This window comes from Mustela putorius, unplaced genomic scaffold (assembly GCF_011764305.1).
Source record: "Mustela putorius furo isolate JIRA1106 unplaced genomic scaffold, ASM1176430v1.1 tig00000166_pilon_pilon_pilon, whole genome shotgun sequence".
NCBI classification, from domain to species: Eukaryota; Metazoa; Chordata; class Mammalia; order Carnivora; family Mustelidae; genus Mustela; species Mustela putorius.
The window spans coordinates 3,559,211-3,574,677 of record NW_025421301.1 but is presented as its reverse complement, the minus strand read 5'-3'; the positions used below and the strand labels follow the sequence as shown (position 1 = coordinate 3,574,677).

The 15,467-nt window shown below is 40.3% G+C and overlaps 1 protein-coding gene across 1 annotated transcript; it reads right to left on the bottom strand.

Moving 5' to 3' along the window:
• Nucleotides 1-13,129: 13,129 nt before the first annotated feature.
• Nucleotides 13,130-13,670, bottom strand: LOC101684222 (histidine triad nucleotide-binding protein 1-like). The gene has a single exon (XM_045075859.1). The coding sequence runs from the start codon at nt 13,662-13,664 to the stop codon at nt 13,305-13,307; it is 360 nt and encodes a 119-aa protein (XP_044931794.1). The 5' UTR covers nt 13,665-13,670; the 3' UTR covers nt 13,130-13,304.
• Between the last annotated feature and the right edge of the window lie 1,797 nt (nt 13,671-15,467).

Here is a 15,467-nt window from a genome sequence, read left to right as displayed (position 1 = left end):
AAATTTAGAAATGAAGTCCAAGGGCACTGGGTGGCTCAGTTAAGTGACTGCCTTCAGCTCAGGTCATGATCCCAGTGTCTGGGGATTGAGTCCCGTTTCAGACTCCCAGCTCCGCAGGGAGTCTGCTTCTCCCTCTCGTGCTCTTTCTTACTCGCTCGCTCTCTCTCAAATAAATAAAATCTTTTTTTTTTTTAAAGATTTTATTTATTTATTTGACAGAGAGAAATCACAAGTAGATGGAGAGGCAGGCAGAGAGAGAGAGAGGAGGAAGCAGGCTCCCCGCCGAGCAGAAAGCCCGATGCGGGACTTGATCCCAGGACCCTGAGATCATGACCTGAGCCGAAGGCAGCGGCTTAACCCACTGAGCCACCCAGGCGCCCCTCAAATAAATAAAATCTTAAAAAAAAAAAATTAAAAAAGAAGAAATGAAGCCCAGAGAAAAGTTAGAGCTGGGGTGCCTGGGTGGCTAAGTGGGTTAAAGCCTCTGCCTTCAGCTCAGGTCATGATCTCAAGGTCCTGGGATCGAGCCCCGCATTGGGCTCTCTGCTCAGCAGGGAGCCTGCTTCCCGGCCCCCACCCCCCCTGCCTACCTCTCTGCCTACTTGTGATCTCTGTCTGTCAAATAAATAAAATCTTAAAAAAAAAAGAGAAAAGTCAGAGCTAGAGAAGGACAAATAAATATAGAGAGGATGACTGAAGTTTTGTGCACAGACAAGTGTGCAGAGAAAAGAGAAAAGTGCCAAATGCAGTAGCCTAGCGCCAGTACCATAGGGTGTAAAGATACCCTACAGTAGACAACTTTTGAAAACATTTCAATATACATAAAGGTCTGGGCAGATAATGCATGAGAATAAAGTTCACTATTACAACTTTTGCTAAAATCATGGTAGAACTATATATGCCACATTAAGTAGGGTAAGCATAATTATTCCAAAACAGAAAAAAATCAAACTTCAAAAATTAGGATGAAAGAATCTTAGAATAATGTCTCTTTTCCAGTTTCTAAACTGAACTAGTCAGTAAGCTCTAGGTTTGATGGCAGAATAGACAAATGTGAATTGAAGAAAATCTTGTGAATACTCTATGAAATAGTAAAATGTTAAGTTCATGAAATAAAGTTAAAGAGCTTACATTAGGGGGAAAGCCTCATATATGTGGAAATGTCAAGAGCAGTTTGATACATGAGTCTGAAGTTCAGAGGAGAGGTCAGGGCTCGAGTGTCACTGGCATGAATAAGATATTTAAAGCATGACACTGAGATCATCAGGGAAAGAGTATAAATAAAGAGGAGAAAGCCCAGGACAGAGCAGAACCTTGGTGCACTGCTTAGTTTAGAGTTCTAGTAGAGAAGAAGTGCCAGCAAAGGAGACCTCTTAGGTGTAAAACTGGAGAGTATGATATCTCGAAATGAAATGAAGAGGGAGAGAGATACATCATTTGGAATGCTCCTGAAAGGTCGAGTATGATAACAGAAATGACCATTGGGTTTGGCAACACGAAGAACACAGTCCCCGCAAAATAGTGATGATGGAAGCTCAGTTAAAGAGGACTGAGGAGAAAATGGATGAGAAGTCAGAAGTGGGTCAGTAGCTAGAGAGGGTCATATGTCACAGGACTCCTTTTTAAGGCAAAAAAAAAAAAAAAGTTGTAGGTGCAAAATCCTTAAGAAGAGGAGATTCTTTCCAGAATAAAGATGGAGGTCTTTGACTGGACCAAGAACACTTCATTTGTTTCATTTGTTAAAAGATAAGGCAGGTGTTGGGAAAGGCAGTCATGCACAGCCCACTGACCCTTGCAGAACTGTATAAGAGTGTACCTTGGGCCTGGAACATTTTCTTTCATGGAGATAAAGAGTCCTAACAGCCTGTGCTGGGCATATGGACTTGTCTGGCATTATCTTTCCCTACTCAGGATTTAATACGTACCTCTTTTTTCCGCTTAAAGCGTGTGCATCATTTGGCACCTGGGCAACCCCATTGCTTTATCTGTTCTTGGTGGGAAGGGAAGGACATTTTTCACCTGCTGCATAAAAAGATTGATTGAGTACAGATCACCTCCTTATGTCATCTTCGGGGCAAGATGCACTGGCCATGATGGACTGGCAGTCACTGTTGAAGCTGATCTTGCTTGATTTCTTCTCTGTGAATAAAGTGCTGTTCCATCCAGTGTCTGTGTGAGTCATGTCTTTCTTGGCAATGCAAGCCCTACAGACATCTTGCTATTGCTTTTCCTGGTGGTTGACAACAGGTGTTAGTTGCTCAACAGTTTAGGGCAGTGAGCAAGGTCACCAGAAATGTTAGTACATGATGCAGACGAACAGCGTTCATTAGTCCAGCCATCCCAGGGTGATGTCAGCTCCCAAGGGGGTGATTATCGGCTGGCTGAGTACTGGGCTCTCTCTGGCCTAATGGGAATGTAGGTAAGATGTAGACAATTTCCCTGTCAACAAGGATAAACTATTATGATGGCTAAGGGCAGAAAAGCAAGAGGTGGGCCCTAAAAACTGGAAAATTAACCTGGCTTCTGGCCACCTTCATACACCCCCACTGTCCTCTAATTCCCACATGCCAGAAGCTGCAGATGACACTCAAGGGGAATCAAAGGCCCCCGTGTGGAAAGCTTTGCTGGATCCAAGTCACTTGAAAGCTCCATGTAGGACTTGTTTTCATTAAATGCAAACCAGAAATGACATTGCTGAAAATGAAACTGTTGAAATGAGGTCCTTTTCAGAGAGTGAAATACAAAAATTGAAAGATATGGGCAGAGGCCAGGAGAGTCTCGTGCAGCTTGGTTGGTGCCCCTATTTGATGAGAAGGCCTTGTAGACCCAAATGTCTCAGGCTGAGTAGTGCAGTAGAAGCTAACCACTGATCCCTTGCTGCAATGCTTTTTTTTTTGCCTACATTGAATAGGGCAACAAACAGGACAGAGAGATTAAGTCTGTGTCACTCTTGATGTAGATTGCAAAGAGAATGAGATCTTGACTATGGGGACTTCCCTAACACTAAGACTCCCTGGAAAATCATTCATAAAGCCTGTATTTCAGGTAAAAGCCATAGATTCCTGATTATATGACCCTGCCTCTGGGAACATGTATGATGCACTGGAGGCCTTCATGCAATAGGGCTCTTCCCAGTGTAAGACCCTGCTATCACTACTGGTTGTCTCTGACTGTGGGGGAAGCAATGGAAAAGTTCTACTGAAAAGTCTTGCTTGCGATAGAAAACAATAAACTGATTTCAATGGTTTCCCACAACTTGGGCGAAACAGATTGAAAACAAGGTGAATCCATGCCCAGAGGGCCAAAAGGGAAATTCAAGAGATTATAAATGGGGGAAAAAAGGAGAGCACAGGGTTGATCCACAGAGCAGAATGGTTTTTGTTGGTAACATGCTATGTGGTAGAGAAAAGCCCTCTAAATTAGAGGTTAAGGCCCTAATCCCATATTCCCATTGTGATGGCTTGGTGGCTACAGAATGACTCAGACCACCAAGCTATCCCAAACCAGCAAGATTCACTGAACTCACTAGCTAAGGTAGTGATGGATAACTGAACAGCTTTGATTATCTGTTGGCAGAATAGTGAGGCATTTGTATTATTGCCAACAACTCTTGTATATATATCAATAATTCAGGTAAAAACTAAAGAACATCCATGCCCAGGTGGGATGATTACTGACTATATACCTGCAGTCTCCACCTCCCACGACTCATTTTTCTTTTTTTTAAAACTCCTTAACTGGCTTAATCTAGGCACTCGGGGTTCCTAATTAGGGACCATCCTCAAGGGTAGGCTTGATCATCATCCTGGGTCTTGTTCTAGAGACCTTGATGAAGTGCTGTCTCAAAATGACAGGTAGGGTCTGCAGGCAAACTGCATTGATACAGATAGTTCAAGAGGCCCATTAGATCCAGCTCTATCTCCAAATTGGGGGCAGACAGTGATCCTACCAGATTATGTGCACTGTCTCTGCTGTTTAAGTAGCTGAACAGTGGTTGGGGGGGTTGGACCATTGGGAAAGGCAGTCTGTTGACCCCTGTGTGACTGCATAACAGTGTGCCTTGGACCTGGAACATTTCCGTATGTGGAGATGAGGCCTCTTACCCTGTGCTGGACATATAAAGTTGTCTGGGAATATCTTTCCCTATTCCTGATTTGATACATACTTTGTTCTGCTTAAAGTGTGTGCATCATATGGCACCCCACTTCTGGATCTGTTCCTGGCAGGGAGAGATGGGGATCCTCCATCTGCAGCACAGGAAGGGTATTGTAGATCATCTGTGCATCAACTGTTGGGTGAGATGTGCTGGCTGTGGGGGACTGATGCTCACTATTGAGGCTGATTGTACTCTGCTTCTTGTGTGAGTAAATTGTTATATCCAGTGTTTATGTGAGTCATATTTCTTGGTGACCCTAATACCTGCAAATCATGCAGTGGTTGACATCCTGGGGTTGCAGTTTCTGGTAGTAAGCAGTATCTTGCTCCATTGCAGGAAGTAGAGGTACAGATGATGCAGGTCCTGACTCATTGTTCATATTTTCTCAAATAATCATGAGACAAGGTCATCAAGCAAGAACGGAAAATAATGAGGTACAAGAGGCTTAGGAGAAAGGGTACTCTGTCAATATGCAGAGTCAAAAAATGCAGACCAAGGAAGTGAAGTAGGATTTGTTGCCAGAGTTTTGTGTGTATGACATTTATGGCCATAAATGTATTAGGAATAAGGTTTTAAGCTTTCCTTTTCTAGAAATATTCAGATACTTAGGTGCAGGTATGGAGTAGGTGGGATTAATTAGGGTTAAAGTTTTGCCAGGCAAGATAATGAAGGAAGAAAAGACTAAAAGAGTTAAGAGTGTTTGCAAGGAAATGGTTTGAACAATAAACAAGGGAATATAAACTGGGTAGGGGGATGATTTGCAGTGAGGAAGTGATGGTATCTGTGGACTGGAGATTTCATTAAGTCCCAGGAAGAGCTGCAGTGGGAAGACTAGAAATGATAGGAAATGGGAGCATTAGCAATTAGGGTTCTAGAATTTGAGATTTTAGAGGTAGTATAATTGTTGGTAAAGATAAGAGTAGAAGGTATTACCATAGGATGGGGTAGTTGAGCTGGAAGAATGAAATGGTCATTGGGGGGAAGGAGGATAAGAAACTGAGAATGTAAGGTATTAGGTGAATCATCACTGTGGATGTTGATAGCACTATAACTAAGAGTAGTGGTGGGAATAGGGACTGTGAAATAGGTGCTGGAGTCATCAGTGAATGAGAGGGTGTGATGCAGGGTTTGAAAATGACATCTATTGGACTACTTCCAAGATTATGGGGCTTTGGCAGGAGAAGAGTGGAGATAAGATTTGGGAGCTACAACAAAGAACAAAGAACAAGGGGGGCACTCCACCTCTAGGCCTGTTCTACATAAGTGGCTCTGTTTGGAACATTTAAAGTTTGATATGTTTGGAGACATGCCGCACAAAATACCAAGCATGCAATTGAGTAAACAAGCCTAGAATTTGGAAGAAAGGTGAAGGGTGGAGGTATGCATTTGGGATTTGTACTACAAATTCATCAGTTTTGGCTACCTGGCATCCACAGGATTGTTTTTCAATTCTCTTAGTTTTTTTTTTTTTTTTTTTTTTTTTTTTGTGGATTCAACCTTCATTTACTCTCAGCTCATATTATTTGGATGCAGCTACTTATTCTTAGCTGTAGGGTAGGACCAGATAGTCTTAACCACTCCAGTCCTACCCACCTGGCTATAGTGATTGGTCTGCAGGTAGAAATAACCCAGTTTGAGCTAGTGAGAGTCAGATTTAACTTTTTTGTCTAACTTTGAGAAAAAGTCCATATTGCATATTCAGGATGTGAAATCTGGAAGTGCTACAACCATCTCTTTTTTAAAAAGTTGAAGTATAGCTGACACACAGTGTTCCACTGGTTTCAGGTGTATAGCATAGTAATTCAACTAGTCTATATGTTATGCTATGCTCATAACAACTGTAACTACTCTCTGTCACATTACCATTACCATTACTAGTACAATTGACTATATTCCCTGTGCTGTACCATTCATCCCTATGACTTCTTCATTCCATAACTGGAAGCCCGTACTTCCCACTCCACCTGTTCAGCCTATCCCAACCCCCTCCCTCTGGCAACCATGTTTATTCTCTGTATTTATGGGTCTGTTTCTGCATTTTGTTTTTTCATTTATTTTGTTTTTTAGATGCCACATATAAGTGAAATTATGGGGTGTTTGTCTTTCTCCGTCTGACTTATTTCACTTAGCTTAATACCCTCTAGGTCCAACCATGTTCTTACAAACGGCAAGATCTCATTGTTTTTTTTATGGCTAATATTCCATTGTGTATATGTACCACATCTTCTTTATCTGTTCATCTACGGATAAATAGATGTCTTCCATATCTTGGCTATGTTAAATAATGCTACAATAAATTGTGTGTGTGTATGTGTGTGTGTATTTATTGTTTTTGTTTTTTTCTATATTTGAATTAATGTTTTTTTCCTTTGGGTAAATACCTATTAGTGGAATTACAGGACTATATGGAATTTCTATTTTTAATTTCTTGAGGAACTATCACACTGTTTTCCAGAGTGGCTGTACCAATTTACATTCTCACTAATGGTGCATGAGGATTCCTTTTTCTCTAAATCCTGCTACAACCATCTTTTGACCACAAGAGGAGAACCTCTCTGAGAATTAAGTTAACACACGGTGGGGAGAGAGTAGAGCTGAGTTGAGAGGCAGAGAGAACTGGGTTGTAGGGATATCATTTGAACAAGATTGATTCTTAAGGCACTGGAATTTAGCCCTTCCTCAGTCAAATGAGGTTGTGTTCAGTTATCTATTGCTGCTTAATAAACCATCCCAAACTCAGTGCTTACAATAAAAACAATCGTTATTTCTCATGATTCTGTGGGTTGACTGGGTAGTTTTTCTGATTGGGCTTATTCATGCTGAGGTGTTTAGTTAACAGATCTGCTGAGGGTGAGGCTGAGCTTGGACAACAGGACAGCTGGTCATCTCTGTCCACATGGAATTTCATTCTGGATGTCTTCATGGCATAGACATATCAGGGCAGTATTCCAAGAGGTCATTTATTAAACTTTTGCTTGTATCGTGTATGCAGATGTTCCATTGTTCATATCAAGTCATATGGCCAAGGCCAGGGTCAATATGAGAGGGTGGTGAACAGGGATGTGGGTACTCAGAGGTGTGATTTGCCAGGGTCAGTCATTACTGTAATCTGTGACAATCTGCTTCTCCTAATTCTTCTTTTTTTTTATTTAAAGAGAGAGAAAGAGAGAAAGAGAATGTAGGGGAAAGGGAAGGGCCAGAGGGAGAGCGATAAAGAGAATCACAAGCAGGCTCCATGCTCAGCGTGGAGCCTGACACATGGCTCAATCTCATAACCCTGAGATCATATAAGCTGAGCTGAAATCAAGAGTTGGTTGCTTAACCAGGTGCCCCCCTACTTCTACTAATTCTTAAACCTCTTGAAGCTCCTTCATGGACCAAAGGGATACATTGGCCTCACTTTACCTTATTAAAAAAAGATCAGCTATGGGGGCACCTCAGTTGGTTAAGCATTGAACTCTTGATTTTGGCTCAGGTCATGATCTCAGGTTCCTGGGATTGAGCCCTGCATCAGGCTCCACACTGAGTGTGGAGTCTCCTTGAGATTCTCTCTTCCTCTGCCCCTCCTGCTCACTTTCTCTCTCTCTCTCTTTCTCTCAAATGAATAAATAAATCTTAAAAAAAAATCTGCTATGCTAACTCTCTTACATTTCCCACTTTAGATCCATTCATTAGCCCTTTTCCCCTGCTTTTTGTTCTGAGAAGCTAACCTAAATGGATTGCATCAGTGAATCCCTTGTCCTCTGGTTTCCCATTGGTTTGGGCCAGTAGGGAATCCCAGCAGGACGCCAGAGGGAATATGGAGTTGCTGTTGGCCTCTGCTAAAGGGATAACTTCTTTAAACCTGGCCCACTTCACCCCTCTCTTTCTTCCCTTGCCCTTCAGACCAAAGGGTAATAAAACTCAGATGCCCAGGATACTATTCTTTTTGGTTTTCCTACATCTTGCCTACTATGTAAAGTTTATTTATTGAGCTTTTCTCAAGTTATCTATATATTTTTTTTGTTGGGACCCCAAATAAAATTTACCTATAAAATACTACTTTGATGAGCTACAGTTAAGTACACTTAAAAATACACATACTACTTATGTATGTAAATAAAGGATAGTCTAGTCTTGTCAACCTTGTGAAAGTGAATTAATATTTTGGTTTCTGTGCACCAGATTTACCTGGTGGCTAGTATCTATTTTTTTTTTTACCCCATTCTCCAAGATTGTGTAACATTGTCTAAATGAGAGCTGGCTTTAAGTGCATCTGTGAGAAGCATATTACAACTGCCCATTCTACTGTAACTCTTTACAAATAAATTATAGTGAGTATTAAATAAGATGTTTAGATAATTCTTAAGCACTATTTAGAATGGCTGTGGGCAAAGGCTTGCCTAGAAATGGATTGGGAGCTTTTATAATAACGGAATCCCATATCTTGTCAGTAAATTTTATATAATTGCTGTTAGCTCTCATTTTATGATAACTTCAGGGACATAAATCCTAGAATCCTAAATTTTCAAAAGTAAGGTTTGTAGGCAGGTGCCATATCAACACTTTCTCCCTTTTGCTTTATAATACACAATCATGTGTTACATATTTTAAACTCTGGTTTTAGAGAATTTAGTAATTCTCTAAATGACAGCTAGATGGCAAACAGATAGTACAGATTTCTTAGATATTTCGAAAGGATGGAAATCATGGCTGTTGTATTTGTTAAAGTAATTTTCCAGCATACTACTAAGTTTTGCCAGTTCTCTTTTATCATTCAACCAGTATAATGATTGCTATATCTTGTAAGTACTTCAGGTATTAAGTATCAAGTATCATGAATGGTTGAGCAGTTTCTTGGGGGGTGGTGATGGGAATTAAAGTGGAGTTGGGAATTGGCTACAGTGTGAGGCTTCCTCAGTGTACATGTTTACTTTGCTCTCCTCACACTAGTGCTGCTCCATGATGTTCTCAACAGTCTGTTTCAGGTATATGGAGGAACCTGAAATGCATGTACCATTGCAGGGCAAGGCCATGGATCAGAAGTTTTTCTCTCAGAAAAATTATTTATTGGGGTGTCATAGAAAGAATTTTTCTACCTCATATTATGTAGGTAATTAGAGCTTGTGAACTTTGTAAAATGATTATACAGTGAGGATACTGGAATGAAAAGAAACTTAGAATTTATTTCTGGGAGATACTTATGTATAAGGATAGAAAATGAAAGATAACCTGTTAAGAAAGACACATTGGAAATCAACTTATTTGGAAAGAGGTTGATTAAATTCAGAGATTCACTAACCATGATAAACATTATGAAGAGAACTTATGTATATATATTGCATGCTCTGAAGGTAAAGATCAACACATACATATCATTATGAGAATTAGGAGATCTGCTTGAGCAAATCTAAAATCTGTGTTGAAAAACTAAAGAACAATATGGATGCCTGGGTGGCTCAGTTTGTTAAGTGTCTACCTACAGCTTAGGTCATGACCTCAGGGTCCTGGGATGAGCCCTGCATTAGGCTCCCTGTTTAGTGGGGAGTCAGCTTCTCCCTCTCCCTCTCCCTCTTCCCTCCCCTCCATTCGTGTTCTCTCTCTCTCAAGTAAACAAGTAAATAAATAAATAAATAAAATCTTTTTTGAAAAAGTAAAGAAAAACTAAAGAACAATATTATAAGGTATAACTTTTTGGCAGTTCAAGGAAGCCCTGTGGAAGCAAATCTGATGGAGATATTTCCTACGGTATTTAACACAATAAGGGCCAGTCTACCAATTTTTATTCAGTAGAACACAGATGGAGGATAATGCCAATGAAAGTCACACTGTATTTTTTTAATGCGTCAATTTTTTGCCATGTTTCAAGGCCTGAAGTTGTTAGGGATTTAGCTGAGGCTACTTTGGCTCATTATACCTAGCAGAGAATGTTTCTAGGCCCTGGTCAAATATCAGCTGGGGGCCACGTTGGTGAAGTACAATGGGTTAGTTTCATTCCGTCTGACTCTTAGATCCTAGATGTTGAGAAGGAGAAGAGAGGGTCAAATTAGTTTCTGGTAAAAGAGAGGTGGGAAGAGTGACTGAGTAGCCCAGTCCATTGAACATCCAGCCCTTGGTCTCAGTTCAGGTCTTGCTCTCAGGGTTGTGAGTTTGTGAGTTTGAGCTCCACGCTGGGCATGGAGCCTACCTCAAAAAAATAAAAAGAGTGAGGTGGGAGAGAATTATATCTATTGTGCCAGTCAATGGTCTCTTGACTATTTTCTTGCCCCTTTCCCCCAGGTTTAGGAAAAATAGAATGACTTCTCACAAACTATTTATAAGATACATCCTTTTAAAATCAGTTTTCGATGGAGGACACTGGGAGATGGAGAGGAGAAGTGAGTTGGGGGAAATTGGTGGGGGAGACAAACCATGACTGTGGACTCTGAGAAACAAACTGAGGGTTTTGGATGGGAGGAGGGTGAGGGGTTGGGTGAGCCTGGTGGTAGTATGAAGGAGGGCATATATTGCATGGAACACTGGGTGTGGTGCATAAACAATGAATTCTGGAACACTGAGAAGAAATAAAATGATAAAAAAAGAAATGGGGAAGAAATCAGTTTTCAGACTTTTACACTATTTGACAGTTTTTTATTCCTCATCCTTTAAATTTTTGCACTGGAACCTTAAGTATAGATGTACTTATTGTTTCAAAATATTTGCAATAATCTAACATCTGTTCCTCTGTTTTACGTATCAAGTGATCTCTAAAGTGGATTCTCAAGTATTTACAACTGCAGGTATCTTACATAGGTAAATGGAAATTGCCCTGGCATTAGGAGACATATGATATGTGGTTAGTTTTATGTGTTAACTTGGCTGGGCCATGGTGCCCAGATATTTCATAAGACATTCTTCTGAATGTTTCTGTGAAAGTATTTTTTTGGATAAGATTAACATTTAAATCAGTGGAGTTTGAATAAAGTAGATTACCCTCCATAATATGGGTAAGTCACATCCAGTCAGTTGAAGGCTTTAACTGAACAAAAACTGACCTCTCCAGAACAAGAATGAATTCTGCCAGCAGAACTGCTTTGGGCTAGAACTGAAACTATTCTGGGTCTTCAGCCTACTGGCTATAGAGCACGGTCTCTCTCTCTCTCTCTGTGTATATATAAGTAAATTTATTTTTATTTTTCAATTTAAATTTAATTAGCCAAAGTATACTACATCATTAATTTCAGATGTAGTGTTCATTGATTTGTCAGTTGTGCATAATACCCAGTGCTCATCACATCACGTGCCCTCCTTAATGCCCATCACCCAGTTATCCCATCTCCCCATCCACCCTATCTTCTACAACCCTCAGTTTGTTTCCCAGGGTCAAGAGTCTCTCATGGTTTGTCTCCCTCTCTGATTTCTTCCCATTCAATTTTCCCTCCCTTCTGTGATCCTCTGTGTTATTTCTCATATGCCACATGATATTATTCCATATAATTATTTTTCTTTGATTGGCTTATGTATGAGCATAATACCTGCCAGTTCCATCCACATTGATGTAAATGGTAGGTATTTATCCTTTCTGATGTCTGAGTAATATTCCATTGTTGTATACATACATATATATATATTTATATAGATATCTATATTTAGATACTTAGATATATTTATACCCTGTATTTCCTATTGGTTATGCTTCTCTGGAGAACCCTAATTCATATGAAAATGCATATGATTTATTTCTATTTGCTATTCTTTCTTTCTCATTGTACTGGGACATTTGTCTTTTGCCTTTTATTCTAAGTTCTTTCAAAATTCTGCTCTCTTCTTTTTTAAAGATTTTACTTACTTATTTTAGAGAGAGAGAGATAGAGAAAGCACGTGAGAGGGGGGCAGACAGAGAGGGAGAGAAAGAATCTTTTTATTTTATTTTATTTTATTATTAAATTGATTTATTTATTTTCAGAAAAACAGTATTCATTATTTTTTCACCACACCCAGTGCTCCATGCAATCAGTGCCCTCTATAATACCCACCACCTGGTACCCCGACCTCCTACCCCCCCCACCACTTCAAACCCCTCAGATTGTTTTTCAGAGTCCATAGTCTTTCATGATTCACCTCCCCTTCCAATTTACCCCAACTCCCTTCTCCTCTCTAACTCCCCTTGTCCTCCATGATATTTGTTATGCTCCACAAATAAGTGAAATCATATGATAATTGACTCTCTCTGCTTGACTTATTTCACTCAGCATAATCTCTTCCAGTCCCGTCCATGTTGCTACAAAAGTTGGGTATTCATCCTTTCTGATGGAGGCATAATACTCCATAGTGTATATGGACCACATCTTCCTTATCCATTTGTCTGTTGAAGGGCATCTTGGTTCTTTCCATAGTTTGGCGACCATGGCCATTGCTGCTATAAACATTGGGGTACAGATGGCCCTTCTTTTCACTACATCTGTATCTTTGAGGTAGATACCCAAGAGTGCAATTGCAGGGTCATAGGGAAGTTCTATTTTTAATTTCTTGAGGAATCTCCACACTGTTCTCCAAAGAGGCTGCACCAACTTGCATTCCCACCAACAGTGTAAGAGGGTTCCCCTTGGGAGAGAGAGAATCTTTTTTTTTTTTTTAAAGATTTTATTTATTTGCAGTCAAAGATCACAAGTAGGCAGAGAGGCAGGCAGAGAGAGGAAGGGAAGTAGGTTCCCTGCTGAGCAGAGAGCCCAATTCGGGGCTCGATCCCAGGACCCTGGGATCATGACCAGAGCTGAAGGCAGAGGCTTTAACCCACTGAGCCACCCAGGAGCCCCAGGAGAGAGAGAATCGTAAGCAGACTCCACACCGAGCATGGAAACTGCTGAGGGGCTCAATCTCACAACCCCAAGATGAAGACCCAAGTCAAAATCGAGAGCTGGATGCCCAACTCTTGTTGGTGCCCCAAAGCTAAGGAACTCTAGCTTCTTTTATCTAAAAGTTTGTGATTGTTATGAATTTTATTTTTTGTTGTTGTTTTAACCATGCAACATTGTCTTTTATTATGTATGGCTTTTAAAAATTATTTCCTCAATCTCTCCATACATAGGCAAAAGGAAGTATATTGTTTAACCTACAGAACTGGGAAATATTGACCACTGCCTAGAGGAGGGAAAATCAACCCTAAAACAAGCTTAACCAGGAGGCCAATTCATCTGCCGACCTCCAAGAACATGGAGATGAACATGATAGACTGTCCCCCATCTGAACCTTCATTCACCACCATTCGATAACCCTTCTTCAGGCCCAAATCAGCAGCACATTTCTTGCCAACAATCATTAAATGTCCAAGAAGACTTTCATCATCATCTTCTTCTACAGAAATCTGGGATATATGTTTCTTGGGTATCACCAGAAAATGAGTTGGTGCTTGAGGGGAAATGTCATGGAAAGCAAGACACTGGTCATCCTCAAAAATGATTTTGGCTGGGATTTCCTTGTGAATGATCTTCCCGAAGATTGTGTAGCCACCAGGCCACGCGGCCTGAGCCTTGGCGATCTCATCTGCCATCTCGGCCTCCCTCTTGTGCGGCCGCCCCGGGCAGAAGCTCGAGAGGAGGGATGATTGTTATGAATTTTAGTCCAAAATATTGACCTGCAAGAATGTCACATTCCTTAATTTCGCTAAGACTCAGATCTGCTTTAAGCCTCCACCTACAGCATGGCACTCACCTCTGGAATCTCCTTCCCCATTCTGTTAGTTTACACAAGAGTGTTAGTGTTATTATCACACTGGGGAGGAACTAATTAATCCAAGGTTGTTGGCAGTGTCACTGAAATTTCTCTGCTATTTGATATAGTTTTTCTGAAGATTCTGGTCCTCTGGTTTAAGTCAATTGTTTCTTTGAGATGAGTCAGCTGCTTCTCACAGTGACCATAGATTTTCTTGAAAAGGACTTAATTATTATTATTATTATTATTAGTGGTGCTTGTTTGTTTTCTTCTGTAAGCCTCTCGTTGGAATTCATATGCAGTCCCATATGGGGCTAACTCTCTTCCATGTTTAATCCTACTTCCAATTCTTGTCCCTTCCCTTTGTTTTAGAAAGTCTCCTCCAGTCCTCTGGTTTGCCTAACACTGTCTCACTCAAAGCATTAGACTCACGTCTCCCTCTCAGGGAAGACTTAGATTTTTAGAGAAGTCAGAGTTGAGATTGTTTCCTAGAAGCAAATTCCAAAGTTTTTATGGTTATTTCACTAGAATAGAGGAGGGAAAAATACTTCTAGCTGAGAGAGCAAATTAATGTACTAATGGATTATCCTGTTGTATGTCTCTACAATATTATGTTTCCTCATCATTTCTGTTTTTGATTTTGTACAGATCCCTTTGTCATTATTTTCCATGATTTCTTTCTTAGAATCTTGGTTCTTTCCTATTGAAGCACATTTTTTTGGCAAATATGATATTTGACAACGGTGACAGTTTGTGGACATGATGATGCTTCAGATCTTACCTATTCCCCGTTTCAGTTTGTGTTTGATACTTAGCATTTTTAATTCTTCAGCAAATATTTCTTTGTTAAATTGTCACTTCCAGATTTTTCTTTGAGTTCTTCTCTCTGTGTGTGCAATTCTTTTTCTAACTTTTATCTTTGATCTTTACCCTTGGTGATTTCTTTCAGTGATAATGATTATGGAGATGTTTGAGAAACTGTTGCTCTGTCATTTACCATACAATTAATTTAGTTCTATTTAGTCCACATTCCTGAGGTGAATCTGGCAGGAATTCAAACTGCCAAGGGCTGTCCCAAGGGTGAGTCTCAGGGTGAAGGTTTAGATGAGCTCTTCCAGGAGCAGCTGGAAGCTTCTAAGTTCAAGAGGTAGTTGGAGCAGGGGGAGACCAGAAGTCTGTCGGTACCAGGTGAAGAATATCAAGCATCAGATCCAAGTAGCAAGTTCTAAGCTACAACCAGTAAATGATGTAAGGATTCAAGAACCAAACTGATCAGGACACTTTACTATCTAGTTCCTGGGACTATTCCTTCTTTGATTCAGAAGATTTTTTCACTGTTTTCTCTTCCTTTACCTGTCTCCTAAACCTTCCCCATGGTTTTGTCCTTGGTTCTTTTCCATATATTCATTCTTTCTGAGTGATTTAATTCATTGAGTATCTTCTATGTGCCAGGTACTATTCTAGGAGCAGGGATTGCAACAGTGACCAGGTCAGACAAGTCCTTACAAAGAGCTTTTGTTCTAATGGAAGACACAGTGAGAAAAAGTAAGCAAGGTAATTTCAGGTGATAAGTACTAGAAAGAGTAAAAGCAGGATGATTCAATTTAATAAAGAATGGATTCTACAGAGCAGAGGGGCCTTC

What these genes read in the sequence shown, in the direction of transcription:
- LOC101684222 (XM_045075859.1), bottom strand. Translation starts at nt 13,664, where the DNA reads ATGGCAGATGAGATCGCCAAGGCTCAGGCCGCGTGGCCTGGTGGCTAC.